This window comes from Ylistrum balloti, unplaced genomic scaffold (assembly GCF_031769215.1).
Source record: "Ylistrum balloti isolate Yb309-2 unplaced genomic scaffold, AGI_CSIRO_Ybal_v1 Utg369640, whole genome shotgun sequence".
NCBI lineage: Eukaryota > Metazoa > Mollusca > Bivalvia > Pectinida > Pectinidae > Ylistrum > Ylistrum balloti.
Genome location: NW_026781901.1, coordinates 568,723 through 595,295, shown reverse-complemented (window position 1 = coordinate 595,295; position 26,573 = coordinate 568,723). Strand labels below are relative to the sequence as shown.

The 26,573-nt window shown below is 34.0% G+C and overlaps 1 protein-coding gene across 1 annotated transcript; it reads left to right on the top strand.

Moving 5' to 3' along the window:
- Nucleotides 1-386: 386 nt before the first annotated feature.
- On the top strand, nucleotides 387-25,306 carry LOC132554243 (doublecortin domain-containing protein 1-like). The gene is made up of 37 exons (XM_060218553.1): nucleotides 387-565; nucleotides 1,030-1,260; nucleotides 1,634-1,728; nucleotides 2,704-2,816; nucleotides 3,348-3,510; nucleotides 4,215-4,320; nucleotides 4,830-4,929; nucleotides 5,273-5,366; nucleotides 5,852-6,018; nucleotides 6,361-6,453; nucleotides 6,586-6,675; nucleotides 7,169-7,255; nucleotides 7,616-7,901; nucleotides 8,493-8,598; nucleotides 9,193-9,334; nucleotides 10,010-10,114; nucleotides 10,717-10,902; nucleotides 11,674-11,822; nucleotides 12,270-12,393; nucleotides 13,011-13,095; nucleotides 13,463-13,548; nucleotides 15,060-15,306; nucleotides 15,525-15,765; nucleotides 16,411-16,563; nucleotides 16,681-16,872; nucleotides 17,210-17,433; nucleotides 18,102-18,172; nucleotides 18,856-19,009; nucleotides 19,461-19,720; nucleotides 20,245-20,404; nucleotides 20,652-21,317; nucleotides 21,857-22,102; nucleotides 22,625-22,761; nucleotides 23,305-23,394; nucleotides 23,745-23,894; nucleotides 24,407-24,592; nucleotides 25,226-25,306. Exons 1-37 carry the CDS (start codon nucleotides 387-389, stop codon nucleotides 25,304-25,306), a joined length of 6,045 nt encoding a protein of 2,014 aa, XP_060074536.1.
- The last annotated feature ends 1,267 nt before the right edge of the window (nucleotides 25,307-26,573 follow it).

Below are 26,573 nucleotides of genomic sequence, written 5' to 3'. Positions count from 1 at the left end.
TTTTATTTTTAACAGACAATCTCTTATGATTCCTTACCACTTGATATGGCATTGGTCATTTGGTTTTTTATGACATACAGAAACACTAGTTTATAATGAATTAAATGGAGTAAGTTTAATGTTATTCCCAATTGATTAATGATTCATGGACCAAGGAAAGACAATAAATAATATATTATAGGTTATAACATTGCTATTTTTAGAATTTTTGGGAACAATAATAGGTCTCATTTCCAATTAAAATGTCATTATTTAAGCCAGATTCACAATGCAATACCAGGTATATTCCTGCAAATTTCCCTCTTAATTCATCAGTTTGCTTCCTCAAAACCATTGAAAAAAAACCCTGTATCAATGTTTTCATTTTATTTATTCAATAGGTTGTGATGCCTCACCGTCGCCATGAGCAAGGTGACTCTGGGCGGCCACGGCTGCCAGCCCAGACCACATCAAACTTGCTGTACAGCAAGGCAAATACTGACATGGTCAGCTACGAGGATCTGCTCATTGCACAATATCTGGAAGAGCTCCGAAAAGCAAAAGGAGAGATGAAGAAAAGCAGAGAGTGAGTTATTCATTTGTTTTGTTTGTTCATTAATTTACTTTTAGGTCATCTGACTGAAGGGTCTGATGACCTATTGCGATCGCCTTTTGTCCGTTGTCTGTCGTAAACATTTTCAACTTCTATTCAAGTTCTACATGTCTCATTGAGCTAAAACTTACCTGAAATGATCGTGACATGATCCTGACCAAAGTCTGTTAATTTTGAGTTGGTCCGAAATCCAACATGGCCGCAATGGCCACCATCTTGAAAACACATTTTCGATTTCTTCTCAAGTTGAAATCTTGTATTTTTTGTCAGATGACCATTAAGGCCCATGGGCCTCTTGTTTAAATATATGATTTTAAAATACTTAGATGAATATTTTACATAAAATGTATTCACAACACATTATTTATGTGCCCCTATGCAACTGTTCAAATAAATATTGACTGTTGTCTAAATGCCATCATTTGTTTTCTGTACAGTGTCCCAACGTCACCATATGTCCAGAAGTTGCCTCACTCTGACTATGGATACATTACAAAAAGACGTCCAGCCTCTGCAACATCCAGCAGCAGACCTCCATCAGGACATTCTCATAAACCTAAGATTGATGCCAAGTTTATCGCTGACCCCACCCTATGGGACCCTGCTACTCCAAGATCCTCTGTACACAGAAAAGGTCGTCCAGAAAGTGCCCCAGTCAGACAAAGAAGGTACCATTGTATAATATTTTTTTCTCTTCTTGTTCTTGTTGCTTTTGATCCAAGAATGTGCATAATGCTTTGCATATGTTATCCAAAGTGTCATATTTATATATCCATAATGAAAAAAACCAAATTCTGTTCATGTGTACTTGTAACTACCAAATTTATCCTGAAATAAGCCCATCTGCAATCGAAGTACCAACAAATGTTATATAATGTCCCTATAATAAGCCCAGTCCTGAGTCTAAGGTGATGTATTGGCTTCCAGGGCTTATTACAGGAGATAAATAAGTTATATTCGAAACGGGACACATTGAAATTCAAAGTTGTATTCAAACAAACTTCTTTCATTTTTGAAGTCATTCAATTTTTTCTTTATCAGTGGACGATCTAGACCATTGTCTGGGACCTCCAGCATTTCCTGGCTTTACGGTCGCCGTGGTTACTCAGCTATGAGACCAGTATCTGCCTTAACTGGTAAGTACTAGAATAATGTCAAATATATTTATGCACATCACCATCGCTGTTGTGGTTTTTCTGAAGTTGAGATTGGTTGGTTAGTTACAGGTTTTCTGTCTTTGTGACTCGTCTTGTTACTAGGTCTTGTCTTACTGATGAACATCAATTTTCTGGGGAAGTGTAGTAGTTAAGAAATCTGCTGTCTAAAAATATGTAAATCATGCCATGATGTTATATTTGATTTCATATTTTGTAAGAATATTGTCTATTATCATACCACAAAAATATAGTGTTTTGGTTGGTCATCTTGGCACAGTGCCTGTGTCTACTCTTTGGTTTTTACCTTGAAACATTGACGCTTAAGCATGTGCTATGGTATATGAATTCATACATGCTATTGCAGACCAGGGGAGTTAATTACCATTTAAGAAACTAGTACGAAATTATAACATTGTAAATATAAGCTTTGTCCAATAGTCATTCTAACTTAGATTTTCTATGTGTGTATGAATATACCAGTTATTTTTTTTACACTCAAGGAAGGGTAATTACCATTCAAACAACTTTTACTAAAATGTAATGGCTTCGTTCATCAATCATTCTTCTACAGACTCAGTATGTACTGCCTGTTATGGTCATTATAATGAATAAACAATAGGACAATTTGTTTAAAATGTCAACTCTGGTTATACATGTATAAGATGTTTTCAATGGTTTTGGTTGTGGGGAGGGGGTGGGGTGGGCATTTTTGTCTCATTTTAGGAAGAAAATTTTTGAATTGGTAATAATTTTTAGGAGTAAATTGCATATTTTGTGAATTTGGCTTATTAAATTTATAATTAATTTCAGTTGGGAATGGGGTTCATTATTGACCCAAAAAGTCCTCAAAAAAGCCCTATAAGATTATTACAGGAAACATGTGCCAAAGACCAGAATAATACTGGTAGTATACTGTCGGAGTTTTAGTTATGTTTATTAATTGTTACATTCCAGGACGTCGTATAAAATCTCAGTATAAAAAGCAGCCAACCACCATCAGAGTCACAGCATTTAAAAATGGCAGCCGGGAAAACTTCATCAGAGTGGCAGCACCTACAGTTAAAATTGTAAGCTGTGTTTATTTATCACAACAAAATATTAAATTGTAATTGTAATGAGATAAGGTAGATTTTTTTATTGTAAGCTGTGTTAACTTTCTGCATTGGGATTATGTACATTAACCTTTTTTTTTGTAATATGGTTTTTTTATCAAAAATAAAAAATTCTTGTAACTTATATCTCCAAAAAAAATGTCATGTGTATGTGTTATATTTGCCACCTCTTCTGTAGCTAAACATTGGACCTTTTTCCTCAACAACTTCACTGAATTTACCTCTTTCAAAAATATTACCCAATGTCAATCTCTTATAATGATGCTGATATTTTGCTGAACAAACAATATGAATATATGTTTTTATGTATAGTAGTGTCTTTACTTTGAAATGGTGGCAAAATAGCAAAACAGCAAATCTTCTTTAATATGTTGAGAAAGGAAAAATGCTAAGAAATGATGAAGATATTTCTCATTTTAGAAGAGTATAAAAATACAATTTTTTTTAATTGTAACTTTATAATGTTTAAATATGATATAATTACAGTTCTTGGAGATGTGTACTGACAAGCTGGGACTTCCCTTTGCTGCTCGTCGTATTTTTTTGGAGGATGGTGTTGAGGTGACAGATCCAAGGGATATTCCATTAGATGGTGAAGTGTTTGTATCAACTGGTGAAAATTACAAAGATCCATACAAAAATATAAAAAGTAAGATTTTTAACATTAAATGTGAATGATTGCATCACCTATTCTATTACAGTAAATGTTGTTATTTTCAAGGAGTTCTTTTTGTCACAATTTTCCAAGATGAAATGATGTAGTGAAATGAATGCGTTGAAACTAAGTAAAAAAATTGAAATCCATACATGGTTTCATGAGTTTTGTAAAGAATATTTTCTTTTTGTTAGAAACATTTGGTGAAGCTGAAAAAAAAAGAACTACAATAAAAACAACCTCCACACTTCTGTATTGCAAAAAGGTTATCAAATTTTTCTGACACTTACATTAAGCTGGATGTGTCAGTTTTCTATTTACACATAAATCCATTGATTTGATTGGGGTTTGATGTATATAAAGGTATTTTTCATTGTCAATGATATTAAAACTGGAAATGAATTTTTTGATAGGGGGGCATCATTTCTGTCTGTTACAGTTTGGAATTAGTTATGGGGTGTAAAAGTGAGTCTGTGACTAAAACTGTTACTGTAAATCAATACATATTTGTGGATGATTTATTTTCACAGAGTTTGACAATCAAAACTGTATGTTCTAAGGTTTGTGAAAATATTTTATCATAAATTAGTAGAGGATAGTGAAATCTTGAAAATTAATAGCTGTGAAAATGAATTAGTTTACATCTGTATCAGTGCCTTTGATGCATGCTACATCATAACATTATTCTTTGTTTCTAGGAAACATGATAATTAGTCAAGGAGCCAAATGGACATTGTCTGGAGTCCTTATACCAGAGGATGGTCATATCAGAACCAGGACATCCAAGATGTCCAAGCGCATGAAGTAAGATTGATACTAGACATCAACCAAGAAATCATTTTTGTGCTTAAAGTATTTTTCCGGCAATAAGCAAAGAGGATAAGCTTGCTACTGCTGACTCCAATTTAGGGGATGGGCTTAACAGGGGACAATAATATAGTCAGGGTGTTTTTGAGGGTTTTTAAGGACTTATAATGGTCTTCTTTCCGAATTGAAATTATTTCATATCTAAGTCAAATTTCCAAAATTTGTGATGTGATCATGAAATTTTTCTTCCCAATTCACCAATTTTCAAAAATGTCCCATCCCAAGTCATGGAAGAAACACTGTTTACATTTGTTGATAATTCTAATGAACACTTACAAATATGGGTGGGCTTATTACCAGACATTAGCCTACTGCTGAATATGAATGGTGACCAAAAGGTTGATTTTACGGAGAAAGTATAAATTTGTTTGATAAATTTCACGGTATTCCAAACTGAATGTGATAAAGGTCTTCTGACTGTACTGTAACATGGCTGTGAATTACAGGGCACTGACAGAGAAGCGACGTATCAGGATCATTGTCTACAGGAATGGCATGTCTACAGAACCGGTGGAGGTGGTAGCTGACCTCAACAAACTGGATGATGTATGTATCGCTTTGATATTCTTACTGTAGAGAGTGTCTGTAATATATGTAAATATATATTGTTCAGAGAAATAATACTGTTAATTTGTGATTGTGTCTCCTCACAATGTTCATGAACCAGGTAGAACTAAATTGAATGCTTGGCAGTAATGATCTTCGTAACAAAGATGGAAAGTTTTACTGTTGCAGTAAAATTTTCAAAAGAAATAAATGACTCACAAAAGTTAAATAATTTGCAGTAATAATTTTTTCAGATGTTCCCTCTGGATGTAACATAGTAAAACTTTATATAGATATTTGTGTTTGTGCATTGGAGATACATTTGTTGGTTTGAATGTTGCAGTTTCTGGTATCCTGCACCGGAAAGCTGGACCTGAGAAGTCACGCTAAGGTTGTGTATGATTGGGAAGGAAATGAAATTACACACCTGACTCAGAGTAAGTCCTTCATCTTAAAACCTTAAACAGACAAATTGATCCAGCAATAAGCCCATACCTGGCGATAAGCCCATCCATATCTATTTCTTTTCAGTAGAAATACAGTAATCTTAATTTTCCAGTAGTAAGCCCACCCTTTAATTTGGGTTAAACAAAGGAAAAGTTTCAGCTCCCTATGCTTACCTAGGTACTGTAGGATAGAATGATGAAGACTGCTTCAATATTGTGATGTCTAGAAGCTGATATACAACAACTTATACAGATATCAAATGCATGATGACTACAGGCTGGAGTAAGGATATCCCTCCCCCTCCCCACACCCCCAACTCCCACCATCCCCGAAAATTGACAAATTTTTCCAAAAGTTTCATTTAGGCCAAACAAAATAAAAATTTAAGTAACTGCATGATTTTCATAATTATTTGTGTCCAACAGATCTTTGTTTTTCTTCCTGACTAATATCATTTCATTTTGTTATTATCTAGCTCCAGTCCTTGACGACTGCCTTCAGCCTGGTGGGACAGCCATATTGGGTCCTGTCTGGGTCTCTGTTGGAGAGTCCTTCAGTGCCACAGCAACACTTCATTACATTCGGAGCATCAAACAGGTTCTCACAGACCGTCTAAAAGATGCTGAACGATACAAAACTGAGGTACGAGTAACAAAGTGAAGCTTTTGTTTCATTTCTATGCTTTATTCCACATTCTAAAGAATTCCACTTTGTGAAATACACTAAGAAAATTACACCTATAACTTTCCAAAGAATATTGTTCAAACTCTTGCACACCTGAATAATTATTGTGGACAAATCCATCTTCTCTATTGGTCAAGTCCATATTTGGTCATTAGGGGTGAAAGAGTAAATTGGCAGTTTTTTTCAAAGAAATAGGATTGCTCTATCATTATACCATTTTGGTGGAATACATACATCCCTAAACACTTCCACAGAATTATCAGTACATGTGATTGTAGACATGATTGTTTGATGTTACAGATCAACTACGCGATGCAGGGACAGAAAGAAACCATCTCGATCACTGCTATCTTATCTATGAGTGAGGAAGAACTCTACACCACATTTGAACTGGTAAAACATTTTACATATCAACTTTTCAATGAAGCAACACAATTCTCTGTATTTTTTTCTGTTTTGATTTTTTCAGATAGAGAAATATTCCACTTGAAAATCTCAGAATTTTTCGTCACATTGAATTTTCAGGCAGAAAAAGAAATATCTCAGCTAAAAGTGACCCTGTCCAGTCTCAAGTCCAAAATAGCAGCCATTGAGGAAGTCAAGATCAAAGAGGAGGTAAGATATATTGTAGACTGAAGACTCTGTAATCTGATTCCTTGTAGACAATACTGGTTATATCATACAGGCTGTACAGAATTATACAGAATTTACAAGTGTGTATTAATGTGAAGTTTTCTTTACAAGTGTTATTAATGTGAAGTTTTCTCTAGAAAACACAGTGATGTTGGACTGGACAGGGTGTTGAAATACTCACGGTCCAGATTACTATAGTTTCACAATCCATTAGAAAGCTTACTTTTGTTTCATCAAACCAGAATATGAACTGAAATGTTCGATAATATTTTTATTTTCTTTTATAACTCTGTTTATGTAAAAGAGAAAGTATGCAACAATTTTGTGAGTTTGACATTCATATTCATGATTACTTTAGAGTGCTGTGTTACCATAGTTACAGAAATATGTTTTAGTAATTCCTTTTAATTAGTACAGTTTTTTAACAAAGAGTTCAAGGTTTTCATATAATATCATTTATCACTCTCTGCTTCAGACTGAAGGAGCAAACTACCGTATGAGTCATATCCAGGAATTTTCATTTGACCACAAACTAGTGGGCAGGAAGGGACTACGACTAAAGGTCAGAATCTACAACGAAGTATTAATGATATTGGCAGTTTGGGTGATGTTTAAAAAAAATAATCACATGCAGAGGTATAACCATTTGTAAAAAAATTTATAAAAATAAAAAAGTTATAATATTTTTCGGCTTATTACGGGACAATTAAAAACAAAATTGTTTTTTTTTTTGCTTACATTAATATATAACTATAATTTTAGAGTTTTTTTAACAGGACAACAACAAAGCATCAGTTTGTATGTTTACTGATTAGCAATATATTAGTGGGCTTATTACCCGGCATGGTCTTATTTCCTGAGTAATATTATATGGGTGATATTGTCATTACACCATCAACAAGTCATCAAATACATGTTCCAGGTCTTCGAAAATGGATTCTATGGGGAAGGACAGCAGTTCTTTTTCAATATTGCTGATGCTTTGAAGGGAACAGGTTCTGACAAGTCAGGACGAAAACGTCAATTACAACGTCTCCTTGATGACCTGTCAACCAATCGTGTCTTCAGTAACCCTGTCAATCCCAAATTGACCCCAGTGGCTCGCCGGATATTTGATAAATATGGAAATGAAATCAATGATATTTTGAAACTTGAATATGACCAGGAGATATGGGTGTCCTTTGGGGAACCTTTTGTAACTCCGTTCTGTAAGTATATCATGCAAACTTTAATAATATAAAACTTTTATTTTATCAAAAAATACCAACTGCAATGTCTTGCTTGGCTAGGAAGATCATTTTAGCTTGACTGATTGAGCATCAGACTAGTTTGCCAGAGTCATGGGTTTTCAAATCCTGACGGAGATATTGGAATGAATAAAGACCTGTGTTACATTTGCACCCATTGAGGGACTCTGAAATAATACTAAGCACAACATAAAGTAAGTGTGTAACAAGGAAAAGGTATTTCCTGAAGTATGTAACCACACTAAACACTCACCACAATATATTGCTCAGCTGGGAAGATCTTCTCTTCAGCTTAACCATAAAATTATGTCTACGAAGACAAAGGTTCTGGGTTCGAATCTCCATGCAGGCATTGACACAAATAATGACCTCTGTTACAAATATAAGATAAGAATGTCTCTGTGCTCCCTCTTCAACCAACATCAGTAAATTCTTGGATGTGAAAATTCTGGCCTTTGGTCGTTATAGTAAGTGGATGAAGAAGAACGGTTTTGAATTATGTCTAGATTGCCATATAGGTAGCCTTTTTGACTTTACATGCTTTCATTACAGTATATTGCCTTCAAGCCACCTTTGACAGAGCCAAAGGCTATGACCTGGGAGATGTGAATGGAATTTCTAGAGAAGCAAACCTTGAATCTCTGGAACACTTTAAAAGGTATGAGCTAGGGAAAGTAGTGTTGAATAGAGATGAGGGGTTAATATTGTCTAGTTTAGACATTCCTGTTGAAAGTTTACTTCAGTTTGTTTTATCTGTGTGTTGGCTATTCTAAGTATGGCTGTGTGAAGTAACAGAGTATAGGTGATCAGATTAGACAGGATATCAGAATATTCAGGTGTCATATTAGGCAGGAGGTCAGGTGTCATATTAGGCAGGAGGTCAGGTGTCATATTAGGCAGGAGGTCAGGTGTCATATAAGGCAGGAGGTCAGATGTCATATTAGACAATTTGTCATACTACTCCAAGGTCAGATTAGACAAGGGCATGTGAAATTCAATGAAAAGTCAAAATGAAATGATAAAGAGAAAAAGCATTCCTCTGGGAGTTTAAATGTTACCAGTATTGTATTGTGATTGTTCAATTCTATATATTCATTAATATTTTGTAAGTTGTTGTTAAAACTGTGCTTCTTGCAAATATTAACAGTAGCTGAAATGGTCAAACACAAAAAAAGGTATTTTATAAAGTATTATAAAGATGTAACAATACATTATTCTTTTGATTTAAATTCACAATTTTTTGTTTGGACAGCCATCGTGACTTTGAGGCACATGCCAGCTATCCTAGTGAGGCATATGAGAAGATGCGAGATCCAGTTATGATCCAGCATATTAAGGATGACCTTATACCTACGTCCGAACTGAGTCAGGCCAGTCATTACATACAGGCCAAGGTCAGTTTTAAAGATTTAAGATTAAGTTTAAGATTTTTAAAGTCAAAACTAATTCACAAGGTTCAAAAATTCAATATTTTTACTCTTCAAAATGTAAAATATCCTCTTAACTCTCTCTTATCAAACGAAAAAAAAAGACGTATAATTTTCTATAGAGAAACATGTTTGCAAACACAAGATTTAAGCATAAGCACATTCATTTCCAAATCTACACCAGGTTAAAAACAATAACAATATGCTTGATTTGAAAGCTTACCCATATATGTGTATATATTACAATACATTAAGATGCTTGTCCAATGTTGTTTCATTATTCTCTCATAAAAAAAAACTGTCTATAACATCACCTCTGTATAAAGGCCACTTGATTTGGTTCCTGAAGTAATAGAATAAATACCTGTAGTAACTGAACCTTTATATGAAAGTCATAATTTTACAAATACCATCTCTGTAAAAAACACTTGTTTTGAATCCTGAACTAATACGATTCATAGTAATTTAACATTCATATAAAGGCTACCTGTCTATAAAGACCAAACTGCTCCCTTTAGTGGCCTTAAAACAGGTTTGATTATATAGCATTATACACGAAGTATGTTATGTATTGAGAAAGTAATAATGGTGTAGAGAGTATTTTGCCTTTCTGTATGGTATTATTTCTGATGACTTTTACAGAAAGACAAGAGTATTGTTCTGTATCCAGAAGCTGTCATCACCCAAAAGGTGAAGAAGGACAAAAGCTTGTGGCCAATGGAGGCGCAAGTTTGGGTCATATCTAAGGTAAAGATTCACATTATCCAAACAGAATTTGCTAGGTTTGGATGAGTTCAATATTTCTTTGTTGTACCACATTAATTATGTAACAGCATAACAATCACCAGGATAAAAGCCGTTACCATTGTACCAAATGGACATCAATTTTTTTTCGTGATTTCCTCCAGAACGCAGATAAAGTCTGCTTCTTAAAATGTAAATTGATAACCAAGAGATTTTGCATAGTAAGCTACATAGATATGTATACTAAAGCATAAAGTGTCTCTGCTTGGCTTGTCAAAAAATATTTGCAATTATACAGTTTGAAACTGATTTAGACCCAAAGTAACAAAGAATAAATATTGCTAATCTGAAGCACATTTATAGTAGACAGGCTTAAACTACTTCTTGAAATATTTCAGATTTTTTTTTATGTTACAATCACTTTGAAACCATTAAGTCAATCCTGGAAATATTAGCCTGTTTATTGATATAATTGGTTTTATTGATAATTAAAGTCAGAAATTATTTCAAAATGTAATTATGATCAATTTCGTTATATATTTTGTCAAGAAAATTACTTTCCTTATATGCCTTTTGAACAATCATATACTCTATTTTGTCTACAGCGTGGCTACATCTACAATAAGGGAATGCCCAATCTGTGTCTGGCAGTGTCGGATACGCGGGTCGAATTCAACATCTCCGAGAAGGAAGGAACATCATCAGGCTTCGTCATCAATATGCAGAAAGCTACAAGTGGCAACATCTACCAACAGTGGAAATTTAATCCAGATGCAACCATTTCCAATCAGGTAGATTTTTGATACTACTTCTTTAATGGAGCTAGCTAGTGTGCTCTCTCATATCATTTTGGTCATAGACCCAGGGCTGATATGGTCCTGTTTTCCAAGATATTCATCTTATGCACTCGATAGAGCTTTTAATATCATGTCATCAAACTCTTTTTATCTAAACATGAGAGGTCAACCCATATCTTGTCACATTGAAAGAATGGGTTTATGACAAAGCAATGAAATCCCCCACAGAAATGAATGATTCTACAGTACATAATGGGGATGTATGGTAATCATTGCCTATGAATGCATCGTATACAAAGCTGTGTACAAAGGATTATCATGAATCCCTTAACAGATTTGGTTCTTATTTTCACGATAGCATCATACCACTAAGGTTTATACTTAGTTTTCGGTGGCCATTGTTGTACGTTTAAATGAACCAATGACCTCTTGATCTAGGAGTTGGGGACATGACATGTGGTGTTTAAACATTTCTACTGAAATTGCAATAGATGTGGGTGGGCTTATTACCAGACATAGACTTATCATAGGATAAAATACCAGATTCTGTGTAGAGAAAAACAATCTAGTCATATCTGAGCAACAGGTGGAAATACTTATGGAAGAAAATTGAAGATCAATCTATTCTGATCACGATTGTGTAGGAGCATTAAATCACTCAGATCCAGTGATTTTCCTTGTCTACAAAAACATCAGTGTATGCTCCTAAATTATGCCAGAGATGTCCAAACTGACCTGAAATGTTTTAACACTGTTATTTTGTAGGCTCACCCTGACCTTGTAGTGACCTACACTGGTCACAAAATGGGAGATGAGGAAGCATATGTACCTATTGAGGGTGTGTCCTCAGGTGTTCGAGTTTACCTTGTCCTAATGGACAAACTCACCTCAAAAAAAGAGGCCAGCTTTCAAAGGTAAAAAAGTGAAGAAAGAAAAGTATATTTCTAGCATCAACAATGCCAATAATATTGAACTGTTACAAGACGCATTATAACAGCAGTGACTCATAAAAATTAAGAAATTTCAATTTTAAGGTTTCATTATGAAGTAGGAGATAACTATAATATTTTCTTTTTCATAAATGTTACTTGGATGAAGCACATCGATTTCTCAAACTAAATTTTTCTCAAATTTTTCAAAAATAAAAAAAAACCAAAATATTTTGGTATCAATTTTGCATTATATCACATTTTTCTCTTATGAATATTTGATATGATATTATCAGGAATATACAATATGATATTATCAGGAATATACAATATGATATTATCAGGAATATACAATACCAACTATTAAGCTTGTAAATTAGATTGATATTTGCTTCATGTCAGAAATCATTTGGATGACAATATTTATCACAGATTTGCTCTGAAACAAGAACGATTTGACAACCTGGGCCAGTGGAAGTTCAATGAAGCATCAAACCAGGAATGGAACAAACAAGCTTACTCCTGGCCAGCTCGTGAGGATGGATCTCTCAATGAGGTCAGTACCGCGAACCTATAGGGAACACAGACAGGGACCTTTCATACCAAAAACTAGTTGATTTTATTAGAGTGTTAAAGCATTGTAATGCTTTGTTTTATTGAAAAATAGTGTGGTTGATGCAGTGAAATATCTGTTTGAAAGCTATAACATTCTATCTTTGACTAAAGATGTATGTAAATAGGTACAAAACTTACTTCAAGAACGAGGTATACAAAGAAAGAATATATACTGTCTGATACCTGATTAACAAATAGATTTTTTTTCAAAGGAATTAAGGTATCTTTTGAGGTCAATATTGAAAAGTTTCCATGGAATATCTTTGAAATTCTTTATGGAAATGTTAATTTTTTTTTAATGAAATTTCTTTAAATTGATAATTGGTATAGTAGACAATTTTGTTATAACTTTGAGAAACAAATGCACAGTGGATAAAGTTGTTACAACAGAAATTCTCAGAGAAGTTGTACTATGCCAACAATTTTATCAATTACGCTACAATAAATATATAAAGGAGCTTGATATGAGAGAAGATTTGGGTGGAACTTTCCTTACAATCTGCTAATCATTGACTATCAGATCATCTGGGTATAACATGTCGTGCTTCTGTTCTCCAGGATTACGATTGGCCAATGGAAGGATACATCATACCTAATGCACCTCCACTTCACAAGAGTTCTGGAAAAAATAACTTGTCAGGAAGTATGAACATTTTCAGATTATGAAATAGAATATAATTTCATCCTATTAGATTAAGAAATAATTTGATGAAAAAGCATTGCTATGCCCCCTGATAATTTGGTTTACGATCAATGAATATTTCATTTTTATCATTTTCATTGAATGAATTGTGATTACGCCTCAAACTTGTTTTCATCTTTGTTTTTATTCTTTTCATTGATATTTAAACTGTTTTAATGACTTGCCTCATGTTGTTTTTACTAACCCATTGATATGTAATTTTACTAACGAGAGGACCATGTGTTAGATAAGCCTTTGACTTAACATGTATTATTGTTATTATTATTATTCACCAAAAATAAAATGATGGTTATGATATTGTCATCAGTGACCCCTCTACGCCTGATGTGCCTGAAGAACGGAGAACAAGACCTTCGTAAAGCCATACCAGTTGTGGGACCAAATCTCACCAATGTAGGTACACAATCTAGACTGAAATCAATCACAACTTTCTGAAGGAAAGAGACACTTTTTTTCTGGTGTATAGTAATTTTTTTTCAAAACCTCACAGAAATCTGTAATGTATGCAGACAAAAAGAGGCATACCAAAATTTGGAAGGGGAGAGGGAGGTATTTATGCTGAAATGTGTTGCATTTTGTCGTTTTTCAGTACTTTATTTGTACATGAAGTCTTTATTTTTTGACAAAAATGAATCCGCATTGTATATTGCAAATCATTGTTTGTATCATCATCAATGTTGTTCAGATTATTTTGTATTAATTAAGCAAAAGTAATAATCCTATTTTACTTAACATTTTTTCCCTGTTACTGTAGAGGTTGCCGTTTCCGTTGGTTCAAATTTTCACAATTTTATTGAAAGTTTTTAGCAGAATGGATTTGTTTATCCTGAACTTCATGAGCCACAAGATGATTGTCTTTATTAACGTTACTATAATGTCATTGATTTTATTCGGGGTTTACTATTATTGACTTCCTGGGTACTTTTCTATCCACAAATTTCTATGTCCGCAAACTTTTAAAAGGTTAATTTATTAAGTATATTTATTTATTTAAATTTAGCCAAAAAATCAAGAGTACACTTAATAGTGTCTTTTGGAAAATATCATGAACGCTACAAAAATATACGATTTTACAGTATTTTTGAAATATCTAGTTTCTGCAAATTCATTTCACACCCAAAAGTTGCAAAAATAAGAATTCCTCAAAAAATACAGACAATTACAATGTTTAAGTTATTGAAAATAAAATTTACAGATGGTGAAGGACCTGCGATCTGAGAAAGGAGACAAGAGTCAACAGAAGGGAAGTCAGGAAGCACAGCCAGAGGACGAGGAGGTCTCACACGGGAAAGAGGAGTTAGAACTTGCCATGGTAGATCAATTACTGTTTTTCAAAATTATTTCATTAATTAGTCCCCTTGCAACACTGAAAGTTTGTCTTTTAGTTCACAAATCTGTTGGTCCCTCTGCAATTTTCTAAGAAACATTGATAATTTTTAATATATGCTTTCCTGTACAATTTGCAAATTTAGTCATGTGAGATCATCTCATGATATCTTAGATACATGTACAATACTTACATAGAATATTGTACTCAACTTTCTGAATAATTATGGCTTTCTGTCATCACATATTAGGTGTTCTTAACCTGGGGTACATTTTCTATACTTTACAACCTACACTTGCCAAATTTTGTTGGTAAATACCTGTTGGGATGGTGAAGTGTCTCATAAATTTTGTAATTGTCATGATTATCAGAAGTAAACCCAGTATTTATTTTTCATTCTAAACTTTAACAAGAGCCAGAGCTAGAGAATATTCTGTCGAAGTTTTCAGTATTTTTCATATATTTCTAAAATAACTCATACTGCATAAACCAGTTATGTGATGAATTCTGTCTGGCCTACTTCAATAAGGGAGATAAACCTGCTGTTTCCTTCAAATTACATCTTTATGTCATTCAGTTCCTGGACCACTGTACAAGTCTGCTTGATATGCCGTTTGCTGCCCGTCGACTGTTTGACCAGCATGGCAACGAGCACTTCAGTCTGACCCGTCTGAAGCGAGATGACATCGTGTATGTGTCTTGTGGGGAGGCATGGTCTGACCCAAAATTGACCAAAGCGGAGCAACAACGTCGATTCCTCTTGTCACAGCTGTCCCAAGATGTAGCCAAGATCCGTCAGTACTGTGCTCTCCGCAACCCAGAAAGTGAGTGATCAGGTTATCAAAATACAAGCCACAATGATTTAGTGATCAAATGATTGTTAAAGGTTTGATAGCATCCATTGTTTACAAGTGAAGAATATGAAAATAACTGGACCTACCTTATTTCATGTCCTCTGTACACACAATATCAAACTAAATTTCAGCACAAAACAAATGCACAGATTACACTGATGTTTGAACTTACATTTTTTCTCCTTCAGATTATGTTTTGGAGGTTGAGGGTAACCTTGTGTCCGGTAACCCTATCATTGTCAATCAACAATGGCGATCAGGAATGGATGACCAAGATGATGATGATAAATTTGATACCAAAAGTCGGTCATCCAAGGCATCCAAAGCACACAGTAAAGCTTCCAATGCTCGTTCATCCAAGGCAGGATCAGATGCCGCTAGTAATGTAACGGACAATGAGCTCCGTACATCTCTAGACTTTGGTGCACAGTGAGTATACTAGCCAGAGTTTGTATTAGGCTTAATTTCAATGTCAAAATCATCTTTATAAACCAACTGAAAATCTCTAGGAAATTGTATGGAAAATGTATTAAATAAGTACTTATATATTTATATTTTTTAAATTATTTTATATTGTTTTAATGACAGCATGTATTTTATTGTTGTTTATTGTTAACTCATTGTTCGAAATGTTCATTTTTTAAATTTAAATTTGGTTACTTTTTCATTTCAAGTTATTGTTGACTCTGGTAAATTTGTCTAAATTCTTTACATGCAAATTACATTATTTGATTTACATTATTTAAAGTGTGTTTATTTAGGTAGTAGGTTATGTAAAAGTTTAACTACCATCAAAATATTGCACTTTTTTTCAAATCCATATACGTTTAACAATAAACTTCAACAGGAATTAGTTCTCACCATTCAGTAACTATGAAGAGGTCAGGGAAGTTTAATCAGTTGATAGCATAAAGTTTTTTTCCTGAATTTTTTAAAGCGGTGTCTTTACACAGATGGCCTTTTAACAGGGGTGGTCTCTCTGACAGATTTTCAGATTGTACTTAACATATCAGACAATTGACATACTAAACTCCTGCACCATTTACATCATCAATCAATATTTGTTTTACTCAGGAGTGCCCATGAGATAGCTCATGAGAGATCAGAACAACGCCTAAACCAGCTCAAGTGGCCCTGGGAACGACTTGTCAATGTTGATAACGGTAACCTTGACGATGATCCTGAAGCAAATAAGTACACAGACCGTGAGATGTATGAGCGTTACAAGTAAGTTTTCCATAATTATTGTTGAAGTAATTCTAGAAAAAATTCATGATAGTTTTCGAAAATGAATCTCTCAAATTCATATTCCTTGTTTAATATTTTTATTTTATCATTTTTAAGGCCAGCTCCAACCCCAAAAGTCTCGAGGGATACACTCCAGCGATTTGTGTTTGAGGATGGTTACATTGCCTGCCAGTCAAATCGTAACCTTGTCTTAGGTGTCCAGGAGCAAGAAGGACGCATCAGTCAGGTGACACTTGTTAAACGTCGCCCTGATGACATCCATCAACGTTTCATCATGAGAGAAAATGGGTAAGCAGAATTTCTGTCAGCTGCCTATAAAAAAACTGGATAAAAGATCAAAAGCCTGGCTTCATTATAGTCAGTTTCCTATCACTTGATATCAGCTATAGTCTGTTTCTGCTTACCATACCTTACTAACGAATGATTTTTTCAGTGCCTAGTAAAAAGTCCACCCAAACTTTGAGTCAGAAATACAGTATAAGTTTCAAGGGCTTCTTGCAGGAGAAATATATTTTTAAATTATTTGATTTTTTTTTACAAATAGTTAGCAGATTTCAAAACAGTTAACAGAATTCCTTTGTTTTAGATTCAAATCCATCTTAATTTTATATTTTCGATATTACAGAGAAATACGATCAAAACATGGACAGAGGACAGTGCTGACTGTTTCACTACCGGCCAATGAACCGTTCTCAGAGGATGAGGAAGGACGAACGCTGACCTACTCAGGATGTGCAGTGACCATTCAGCAACGTAAAACCAACATGTATGGAAAGTCTCACCAGCGATGGCACTATGATGCTGAAACAGGGCACATCCATGCCTTCAAAACCAATCGCTATGACAAAGGTAAAGAAACCAGAAAATGTTTTAACTTAGAATTTTTTTATATCTGTGAATAAAGTTCAATGGAAAAAATTATTGTACCGGTTTATGATTTACTTGGTCGGAAACATTTTCTTAAATAATTCAAATAAATGATCAAATAATTTTTAATGAAGTATTTGTTTTTATATCGTTTTAAATTATTTATTATAATCTATGATGAATATTTGGCAATATGTCTATTAGGAAATCAGTAAAGTATTGATAAAATATTTATTTTCTTAATCACATTTTATGTTTTACAACATAAATCTGTCAGTCAATTCTTTGCCAAATAAATTAAGTGTATCATTACTGCACAATTGTTATTTTCATTGAATCTGTGGTTAGTCTAAATGCATGAATTTATATGACCATGAAATGATGAATTTATCATAATTGATATGGATTATAGTGGATTTTGCGTGAAAGATTATCCACAAAATCGACAAAAAAGTGCCAATGAAAATCCAAATGTTTCTTTTGTAAAACAAGAAAATTTGATCCCCACAAAAAATACGGTTATACAATATTCCTAAATAAATTTGGATAAAATGAAGATATGACTTCAACTTCAACAATATTCAAAAAAAAATCTTGTTTATCTTAAAGTCCTTTTCATAAGATAGTCATATTTTTTGTAAACATTTCAGAAATAACTGCTGCAAACAAAGCTGATGTTTGTACCTACTCCATTGCGCAGGAGACCGAGATTGACCAGCCTGTAAGTCAGCCATCTTATCAACAATTGTTAAATGGATTTAAATTGATAAAATGTTTTATTTAAGTTTTGTCTTCCTCTTTTTTAATTTTGTCAGTCACTGAAATCATTGTAGATGTTTTTTTGATGAAATAGCTCATCAGAGAAGATTTCCAGGATTGTTTATGTTAAAAAAAATTAAAATCTTGGTTGGCAAAAAATTAATCAAAGGAACCTCTTCCTTCAGTCACTTTGAAACTTATTCCTGAAGCACATACTGTGTACTGGGCTTTTTCACCCCAGGTTATTTTTGCCTGTGTAGCATTATATGTGAATTCATGTCACGATCATTTCATCCTCTGAGGATTATATAAAAGGTTTATGTAAGTGTTACAAATGTTTGCCCATATCTTATATTTGCCCTCCCTATTCCTGGATGAAAAAGGTGAAAATAAAATGGGGACAAACATTTCCCAGCATACAGTAATATCATATGTTTGAAACCAAATCAAAATTTGACATTTCTAGAATGAATCAAATTTGAACAATTTTTTATCAATCTACTTTTTTATGTCTCACAAGATTTTCTTATGTTTCAATTTTCATTCTTGAAAGATTAAACACAGAAAAAAAATGTTTGAAAATTTATTAATTATTTTTCATTATTTATTTATTTGTAAATTTTGCCATTATTGCCATTTTTACAGGGGTACGTTGCAGAGGTTCCCATGGCAACCCCTACAGATCGTCAACACATTAAAGAAATCCGAGTGTGTACTTCATGTGCTCGTGCCATGAGAGGGCGCTACAAACTGCAGAAGATCCGTGAAAACACTGAATTTTCATGTGCTATGGGAGAAGGTAGGACAATTCACATGAAAAACAAATACACCTTTAGTCAGGGAATCATTATAATGTAAAACTAAAGTACACTCTGTTTAAAGTGTATCAAGAAAATATTTGTGAAGATATTAAACCTAAGAAATTGATATTTGCAAGAATATTATGCATTGTTCATGGATTCTTTGATATAATCCCTTTCATATATGTTGCTCTTGGGAAAAATAAAAAATAGTATAGTGAAAGAAATTGTTAAATCATGGAAGTATGTTTAGATGTAAGTAAAAACTGTAATGCGATTAGTTTTGACATTCAACACCTTGGATCTTAAATTTTCAAATATACCTTAAGCATACAAATAATCATGTACCTGGTAGATATTTTCTGAGGACAAACTCTACATGCAAACATCATTATTCTTGTGTTAGAAATAGCAAAAACATCCAAAAAGGTTTTACGATTATTTTTGTAGCTAAGAAACTAAAACTACAGCAAATTGGAAGTTTCCGTGTGTTGAACGGAAAAGTAGATCTGTCAGAACATGAGGCAGAACTAACATTAGAAAACTGGGAGGACACACTAACGAAGCTCCGTGAGGAGACAAGTGTCCGTACCATTGCTAAGGAGATCTCAGTCGCCAAGACACCTATAACAATGAAAATAATGGCGTACAAAAATGGAGAAGGTCGCCTGCATCAGGGCAAACTTATCTGTGGCTCCAGTATAGAGGGGGTAAGTCGTTAACTACCTTCACCGTCTGTATCGAGGGAGTAAGTCATTCAGGTACCATGGCACCAATTAATTTTCCAATCAATTATCAGAAATGTCTAAATTTTGTGAAATTTTGATAGATACTGCAGGATTTAAGATTTGTGATCCTATTAAAACCATCCACAGCTTCATTGAAGTGAAAAATACAGATTCTATCGGAAAGCCCTTAAAAAACCATATAGATATACCACATACTATGAAATCATGTATTTTTGGTGGGACTCAATCTTCCATACATTACTTTACTTTAACAGTTCATGGATACATGAAATCATCAATTAAGAGTACTCACAAAATCAATGAAAATAACCTCACCACAAAAATGAAAAATTTTACGACAGTTTATTTTGGAGAAACTTGTTGAAAATTTGTAAATTGCGATTCAAACTTGAGGATAGGAACGGAGATAAAGAACATAATTCTTAAAGAGATGGAAGAAGCTGGTTAAACAAAATTGGTTTCAAGTGTGATTTTTCTTACTATAGATCCTGGGACAATGTACATATAAACTTGGTATGGCCAATGCTGCACAGAAGATTTTCACTGAGGATGGTACAATGGTGCTAGAAATTGATGACCTAAAGGACTGGGCCATCAATAACTACACATCACTAATGGCTGACCAGCTGCAGAAGATCATGGCAGGTAAAAATCTAGTGGTTATTATCAGAATTACTATCAGTTACAGTTGAAGTTGTTGTATATAATGTCATCAGAACTTGCTGTGTTTGATGTCATCAGTAATTGTAGGGTATGTCATCAGTAATTGTAGGGTATGTCATCAGTTTTGTGACCTTCCAGGTCAACTCATGGTACAGATTACTGCTTGTGATGTGGATTAGCAAAAATAAAAAATAAATTCTGTTTTTACGATTTCTTAATTTTTTAACAGGCTCTGACGGACAGGAAAGGAAAATGGAAGAAGAAAATGAGGACGAAACACAACAACCTCCACAAAGAACAATTGAAAATAAACAACCAGAGCCCATTCAAGAGGAGGAGGAAGAAGATGAAATTAAAACGATCACTCTCCGCACCAAGATACAGAGTGGTATCAACTACACCTACACCAAACTCAGCGACCACAACTACGAACTGGGGCAAGATAAGCATTTCATGTTTGAAGTACGCGCCTGTAATGATGCCCACATTGCATTAATGGAAGAAGATTCGGATGAAAAGGACAAAAAAATGTATGAAGTTGTCATCGGAACAAACAACAATGCTAAGTCTGCTATCCGTAACAAAAAAGAAGGTGTGAATAGAGTAGAATATGATGGAAGAATACTGGATGGCGGATCGTTTAAAAAGTTTCTCATTACCTGGGAAGAGGGAGAGATAAGTTTGTATAAGGAATTGAACGAGGAATGGCAGACGGTCATGTCCTGGAAAGATCCATCACCATTTAACATTAATTATATTGGTGTTTCAACCTCCATCTTAGCATCTGGCGTCTGGAGAGTTGAGTATTCTGAAAACAAAACTAGACAGCAGGAGAGAGGAGAAGGTGAAGGCCAAGATAGTCCAAGTGGTGGCGCCCTCTACACGGAAACCGCAGGTAGGAATTGTAAACAATTATAGGAAATATTGTTCTTCTGATTTGTTATGACATCATGAAATTATGGTTTTTTAATTTATCATTAAAAGATATCATCATTGAGTTTGAGAACAAATTGAATCCATCATAATACTCTTTTGTATATGGAAAAGCATATCTTCTGCTGTTTCCCAAACACATTACGCCATAAAAAAGAACCTAAATTTGTTTCAATATCATACAAATTTTACAAAGAACGTCAGAAAGTTTTCGTTTTAACTCGACAGTTTCCGTCTGTAAGAAAATTCTTAACTGAAACTTGTTTCTGGATATTGATATAAAATGGAAACTCACTTAAGATTCATTTTTTTTAAAAAAGTAAACATTTGCTGAAGTTTCAGGCATTGGTTGAGGAATTGAGGAGGGGGTGGTTATGTTATGTATTCAAACTGTATGCACTGTTAATTGCTTTTTTTTAAAGAAATCATGAACACAAGTTGTTGAATACATGTCCTCTTAATATATAGAATTAATTAATGGTTAACTTTTCTGTGAAACAGAAGGCGATCAACAGGAATCAGACAAAGTGAACCGTGAACGACAAAAACTGCTCAACCAAGTCACCGTTCCTTCAGAGGATGTCATTCTGCGCTACCCAATCGAAGTCTGGGTGTCAAGCGGCAAGGAGTTCATCCCGCCAGAGAAAGTTGAGTCTAAGATGGAGAGCCAGGTGAAGAAGAGGGCATTCAGGTCCACTGTATCTTTAGAGCTGGACATCGAAAAACACATTTTACGAAATATGCGAGGTAAGAATCTTCTTGTGGGTGATTGAAACAATCAAATATGTTTTTTTTAATATTGAATGGTATGTCCTATCAACTGAAAGTTACAAGTGAAATTATTTTCATTAAGTATTTGTTGATATCGCAATAAAAGGTTGCTGTCAAGAGCTTGAAATAATGTTATATTTTTCCTAGATTTAAGGGGCAGTTTTCCTTTTTCACAATAGTAGCAGTCTTCTGCAAATTGATTAAGCAGTCATACTTATATGCTTTTGAGGATGGCATACAAGGGTTTTCTAGTTCCTCTCTTTATTTACGCTGTTGAAATCTTGTCCCAAAATGATGACTTTCAAGCCTAAATAGTCTAGCAATATAATCTACTATAGTAAACAGTGCAGATTTAATTTTTTAAATGGCCTGATTGAAAGACTTGTTGGTAATATTCCTCTGCCATCTTGTAACATTCAAATGTATGTTGCTTTCTTTCCTAAATACAAAACAATCCAGAAAAATTCCTTTGACATTGTTGTTCTTCTGACCTTTCAGCGAGGCGAATGGAAGACAGGAGTCCAGGAAAGTATCGGTCCACTCGTAGTAGTCAACAACCAGTTGTGATTGAAGGTCACTGGCAGGACGTCACTGTGGAAGAACAGATGAAGCATGACACAGTCCATAAACTGGAGGTAACTACAGTAACCATAACAGTATACTCCATAAACTAGAGATAAACATAGCAACACAGTCTGCAACCAGATGTATCCATAGCAACACAGTCCATGATGTTAAGGTAACCATAGTAGCATATTATGTAACAAGAGGTATCCATAGCAATACAGTCCATAAACTAGAGGTAACCATAGCAACACAGTCCACAAACTAGTGGTAGCCATAGCAACACAGTAACTATTAACAAGAGGTAACCATAGCAACACAGATCATACACTAGATGTAATAGTACCAACAGTCAGCAACCATCAGTACATAGTAACTTGTAATGTCTGTAAATAATAGATAGTGGTAGTGACTCTGCCCATCAATTTAAGGAAGCTGTTGTAAAAAACTTTTCCATAATTACATTCTATCAGGACTTAAGATGTGTAATATCAACTTTATTTATTAAATAAGAATCTAAAAACCATTACCGTATGGTTAGTTTTATTTGATATGTTGAACAGTACTTTTTCATATTGTGTCGTATAATCATGTAAACATTTTTTTTTCGACAGACACATTTGGCTGAAGTGAAAAACAACCAAAAAGAAAAGAAGAAGCCATTGGTGAACATCAGTGGTCGCCTGTACAGACAACCTAACACGGTAAGTCATATAGATCATACTATGGTCTCAGAGGTCATGCAAGGGTCACACAAGTCATAATGAGGTCACATAAATTGCAACCTTTTAACCCCTATGTCATCACTGTGGAATCCCTAATTGTATTATGTTGATCATAATGGTTAATTTTTCAAAAAAAGATTTTTTTTAGAATTTTCACACCAGTATCTTACATCATACCCATTTTGTAGATTACTTTGAACTATCTCCAGTGCTGTCTTAATGTCACCTTTAGCCCCACTCACAAGACTGACTATTTCTAACCCGTTTTATATCTCAGTGTGAGGTTTATCTGGGGATATTGTATGTCAGACAATGTACTGTTATTACAGAAACGAGTGTTGGTGTACCCTAATGGCGAGAGTGTAGAACGGGCAACATATGTCTGGGGTGACACCATTGAACAAGTATTGGACAGTGCCAAACTGAGGCTCGGAATGTGGCAGCCTGCCAAGTACCTTTACAACATGGAAGGCAGACTTGTATGTAGATTTTGTTTCTTTAAGTACTTTATTTTTCTTAACTATTTGCACATAAATATTTTATTATTTGATTTATGTATGAAAGCATATCCATACCACATTTATCTCCGAATAAACTCAGGATTCACTGTAAAAATGTTTTCTGGGTATCAAATTTCTGATTATCTTTATCAAATAGAGTGAAATCAAATCCCTTGTGATTATTACAAACTATACAGTACAATATGGCAGTAGTCGACATTGCTATATTAATTGCTATAGATGTGGATGGGCTTATTACCAAGCATGGACTTATTGTAAGAGAGATATGGTAACAACATCACTAAATTGGGTGGGGTTTTTTAGCAGATTATAAATGCTGACCTCGGTGTAGGGAACTTACTACAAGGCTGTGTTTTAGCGTTGGTTGTCAGTTCTACTGAAACAGCACTAAACGCAGACTGGCTTTCACACATTATACACTGTTGGACACATTGCCAGATAACTAACAGCAATTTTTTTTTAAATTTCAGATAGTAGATTTTGATGAAATAAATCGTGATGAACTATTATGTGTGTCTGGAGGAAAACCATTTGTCCGTCCACTTTCCTCCTTGGATGGAGTTGAAATTAAGGCCAACTGGGCACGTGCACGTAAGGAGTATGGTCCTCAGGGAACAGATTTTGTGGTTGAGGCACAGCCCAACCCCAAGGTTTATGTGAGTATATATACTACCCTCCTGGGATTTAATGCCCTAGAACATTGTTAAAAGAGTAGCATGAAGTGTTTGCATTCAGTGAGTATCTGTCTATGGTCACTGCATCTTCTTCATGAAATACCTTTGGTATTTTATTTATATTTTGGGCTAAAGTTATTTCTTTTTGACAACACAATATTCACTAAAAGTCACAGTGACCTATATTTCCCCCTTTTTGATGTGATGATTTTACATTTTGATTCATTCTTTGTGTGGATTTTGTCTTAGGTTCTGATCATTTAAATGAATTTACTGTGAGGGAAAATTTTTTGTTAAATATTGTCTTTAAGGATAATTATGATATTTGATCAACTTACTCTTATTACAACTCTGCACGGCTAAAAATCATGTTCATAATATCGAGAACATATTTAAGATGGTGATTGGTATTGTAAGGTTAATTTTCTAATGAATTTATGCAAAAAGTATTCATGTTATATACATCTTTACATAACCTTAATTATACATTGTACATAGATGAAAAGATTTTTAAGATAAAAGGACTTTATTTTAATAATCAATTAACGATATACATATTGCACTGGATTTGGAATGACAGAGCATTTGTTAATACATGAATTATCTCCCTTGCAGGTTGATCCTTATGGTCCACCAGAGTTGGCCATGCCTCTGGAGGGAGACAATAAAAATTCAGCACCTGTCCAATCCAAGTAGTCAGCTCTCATCACAAGGGTGTGATTCATTCTTAACATATTAGATAGAAATTTGGTGCTTGAAACCCCGCGGTAATTTTGTACTGTAGGTAGATATTAAGTAGATGAACTGGAGTTCAGGTGTCCATTTTAACTTAGGGGATGGGAAAGTTCTTCATCACGCTTCTAAGGGAGCACTGTTTGGTGTATTTTGACTTATGGTTATACTTTCTTATGAAAGAAAGCAAAAAAACTGCTATCAGCTGATGATTAAACATTTTATACCAGCAGAGAAATATTTCTTTGAGTACTCTCTCCACTTTTTAATCATAAAAAGCCAGAAAAATATTCTTAGTACATAAAAAGTGCTTACAAATGAAATATAGCCATTGCAATATATGTACTGTATATACCCAAATATGATAACAGAAGTAGAGTTCCTTTTCTGTTTTTGTGGAGGATGCTGCATCATAGATGAAAAGATAAAGATTCAGTTTTTTTTTCTTATTTTCAGAAATATGTTAGTAAAATATTTTCAGCTAGAAATTCCACATCTTCTCATTGATTAGGTAATGTATGATAGGTTAGTATACCTAAAGTGGGAATCATTTTTCCATGGCAATATCTTATTCATTTAATTATGTATAGTTGTCAGATTGAAATACTTATAAGAACAGAATAGGATTTTTTTTACGTATTTTCCCCCAGTAGTATATACAGCATAATCTTTTTAACAAGTAAATAATATACATGTATATATGTGTACAAAAAGTATACCACCAAATTTCATGGGAGAATTTGCAATGATAAAATTCATGTTACCATTTTGTCCCAATGAGCACCCTGAGAACTTACCTTCTTATCAATTTAGGATTTAAAGTTTTAAAGAGAAAAAGAAAAAAATGTCTTGATTGAAAAATCTTACACATGTGAGTCTGTTGATTATAATGAAAGGATAATACTCTCGGAAAAGGTCACATTATGAAGGGACGAGGTGCTTATCAGGTCAAATACGGTATGCCTGATATTGCATTGACAGTTTATGTAATTTTTTCTGTCAGATGTAGATTTGTTCAAGCTAGTCATAGAAATTACTGGTATTAAGATTTCCCCTGTAAGCTCTTAGGTGTCTCAGGTTGAATATATCCACACCACAAATAGACAAAATATATGATAGACTACACTGCACATCTAGGAATGTAGGGTTTATCAGTGGGAATACATTTATTAAGTATGCATCTAAGTATTTTTAACTTTTAAAAAATTTCGTCATTCCTATATTGATCATA

What these genes read in the sequence shown, in the direction of transcription:
- LOC132554243 (XM_060218553.1), top strand. Translation starts at nt 387, where the DNA reads ATGCCTCACCGTCGCCATGAGCAAGGTGACTCTGGGCGGCCACGGCTG. An exon ending in CAGCACCTACAGTTAAAATT is followed by an intron (nt 2,817 to 3,347) that starts GTAAGCTGTGTT and finishes ATATAATTACAG; the next exon opens with TTCTTGGAGATGTGTACTGA. An exon ending in AAGATGTCCAAGCGCATGAA is followed by an intron (nt 4,321 to 4,829) that starts GTAAGATTGATA and finishes TGTGAATTACAG; the next exon opens with GGCACTGACAGAGAAGCGAC.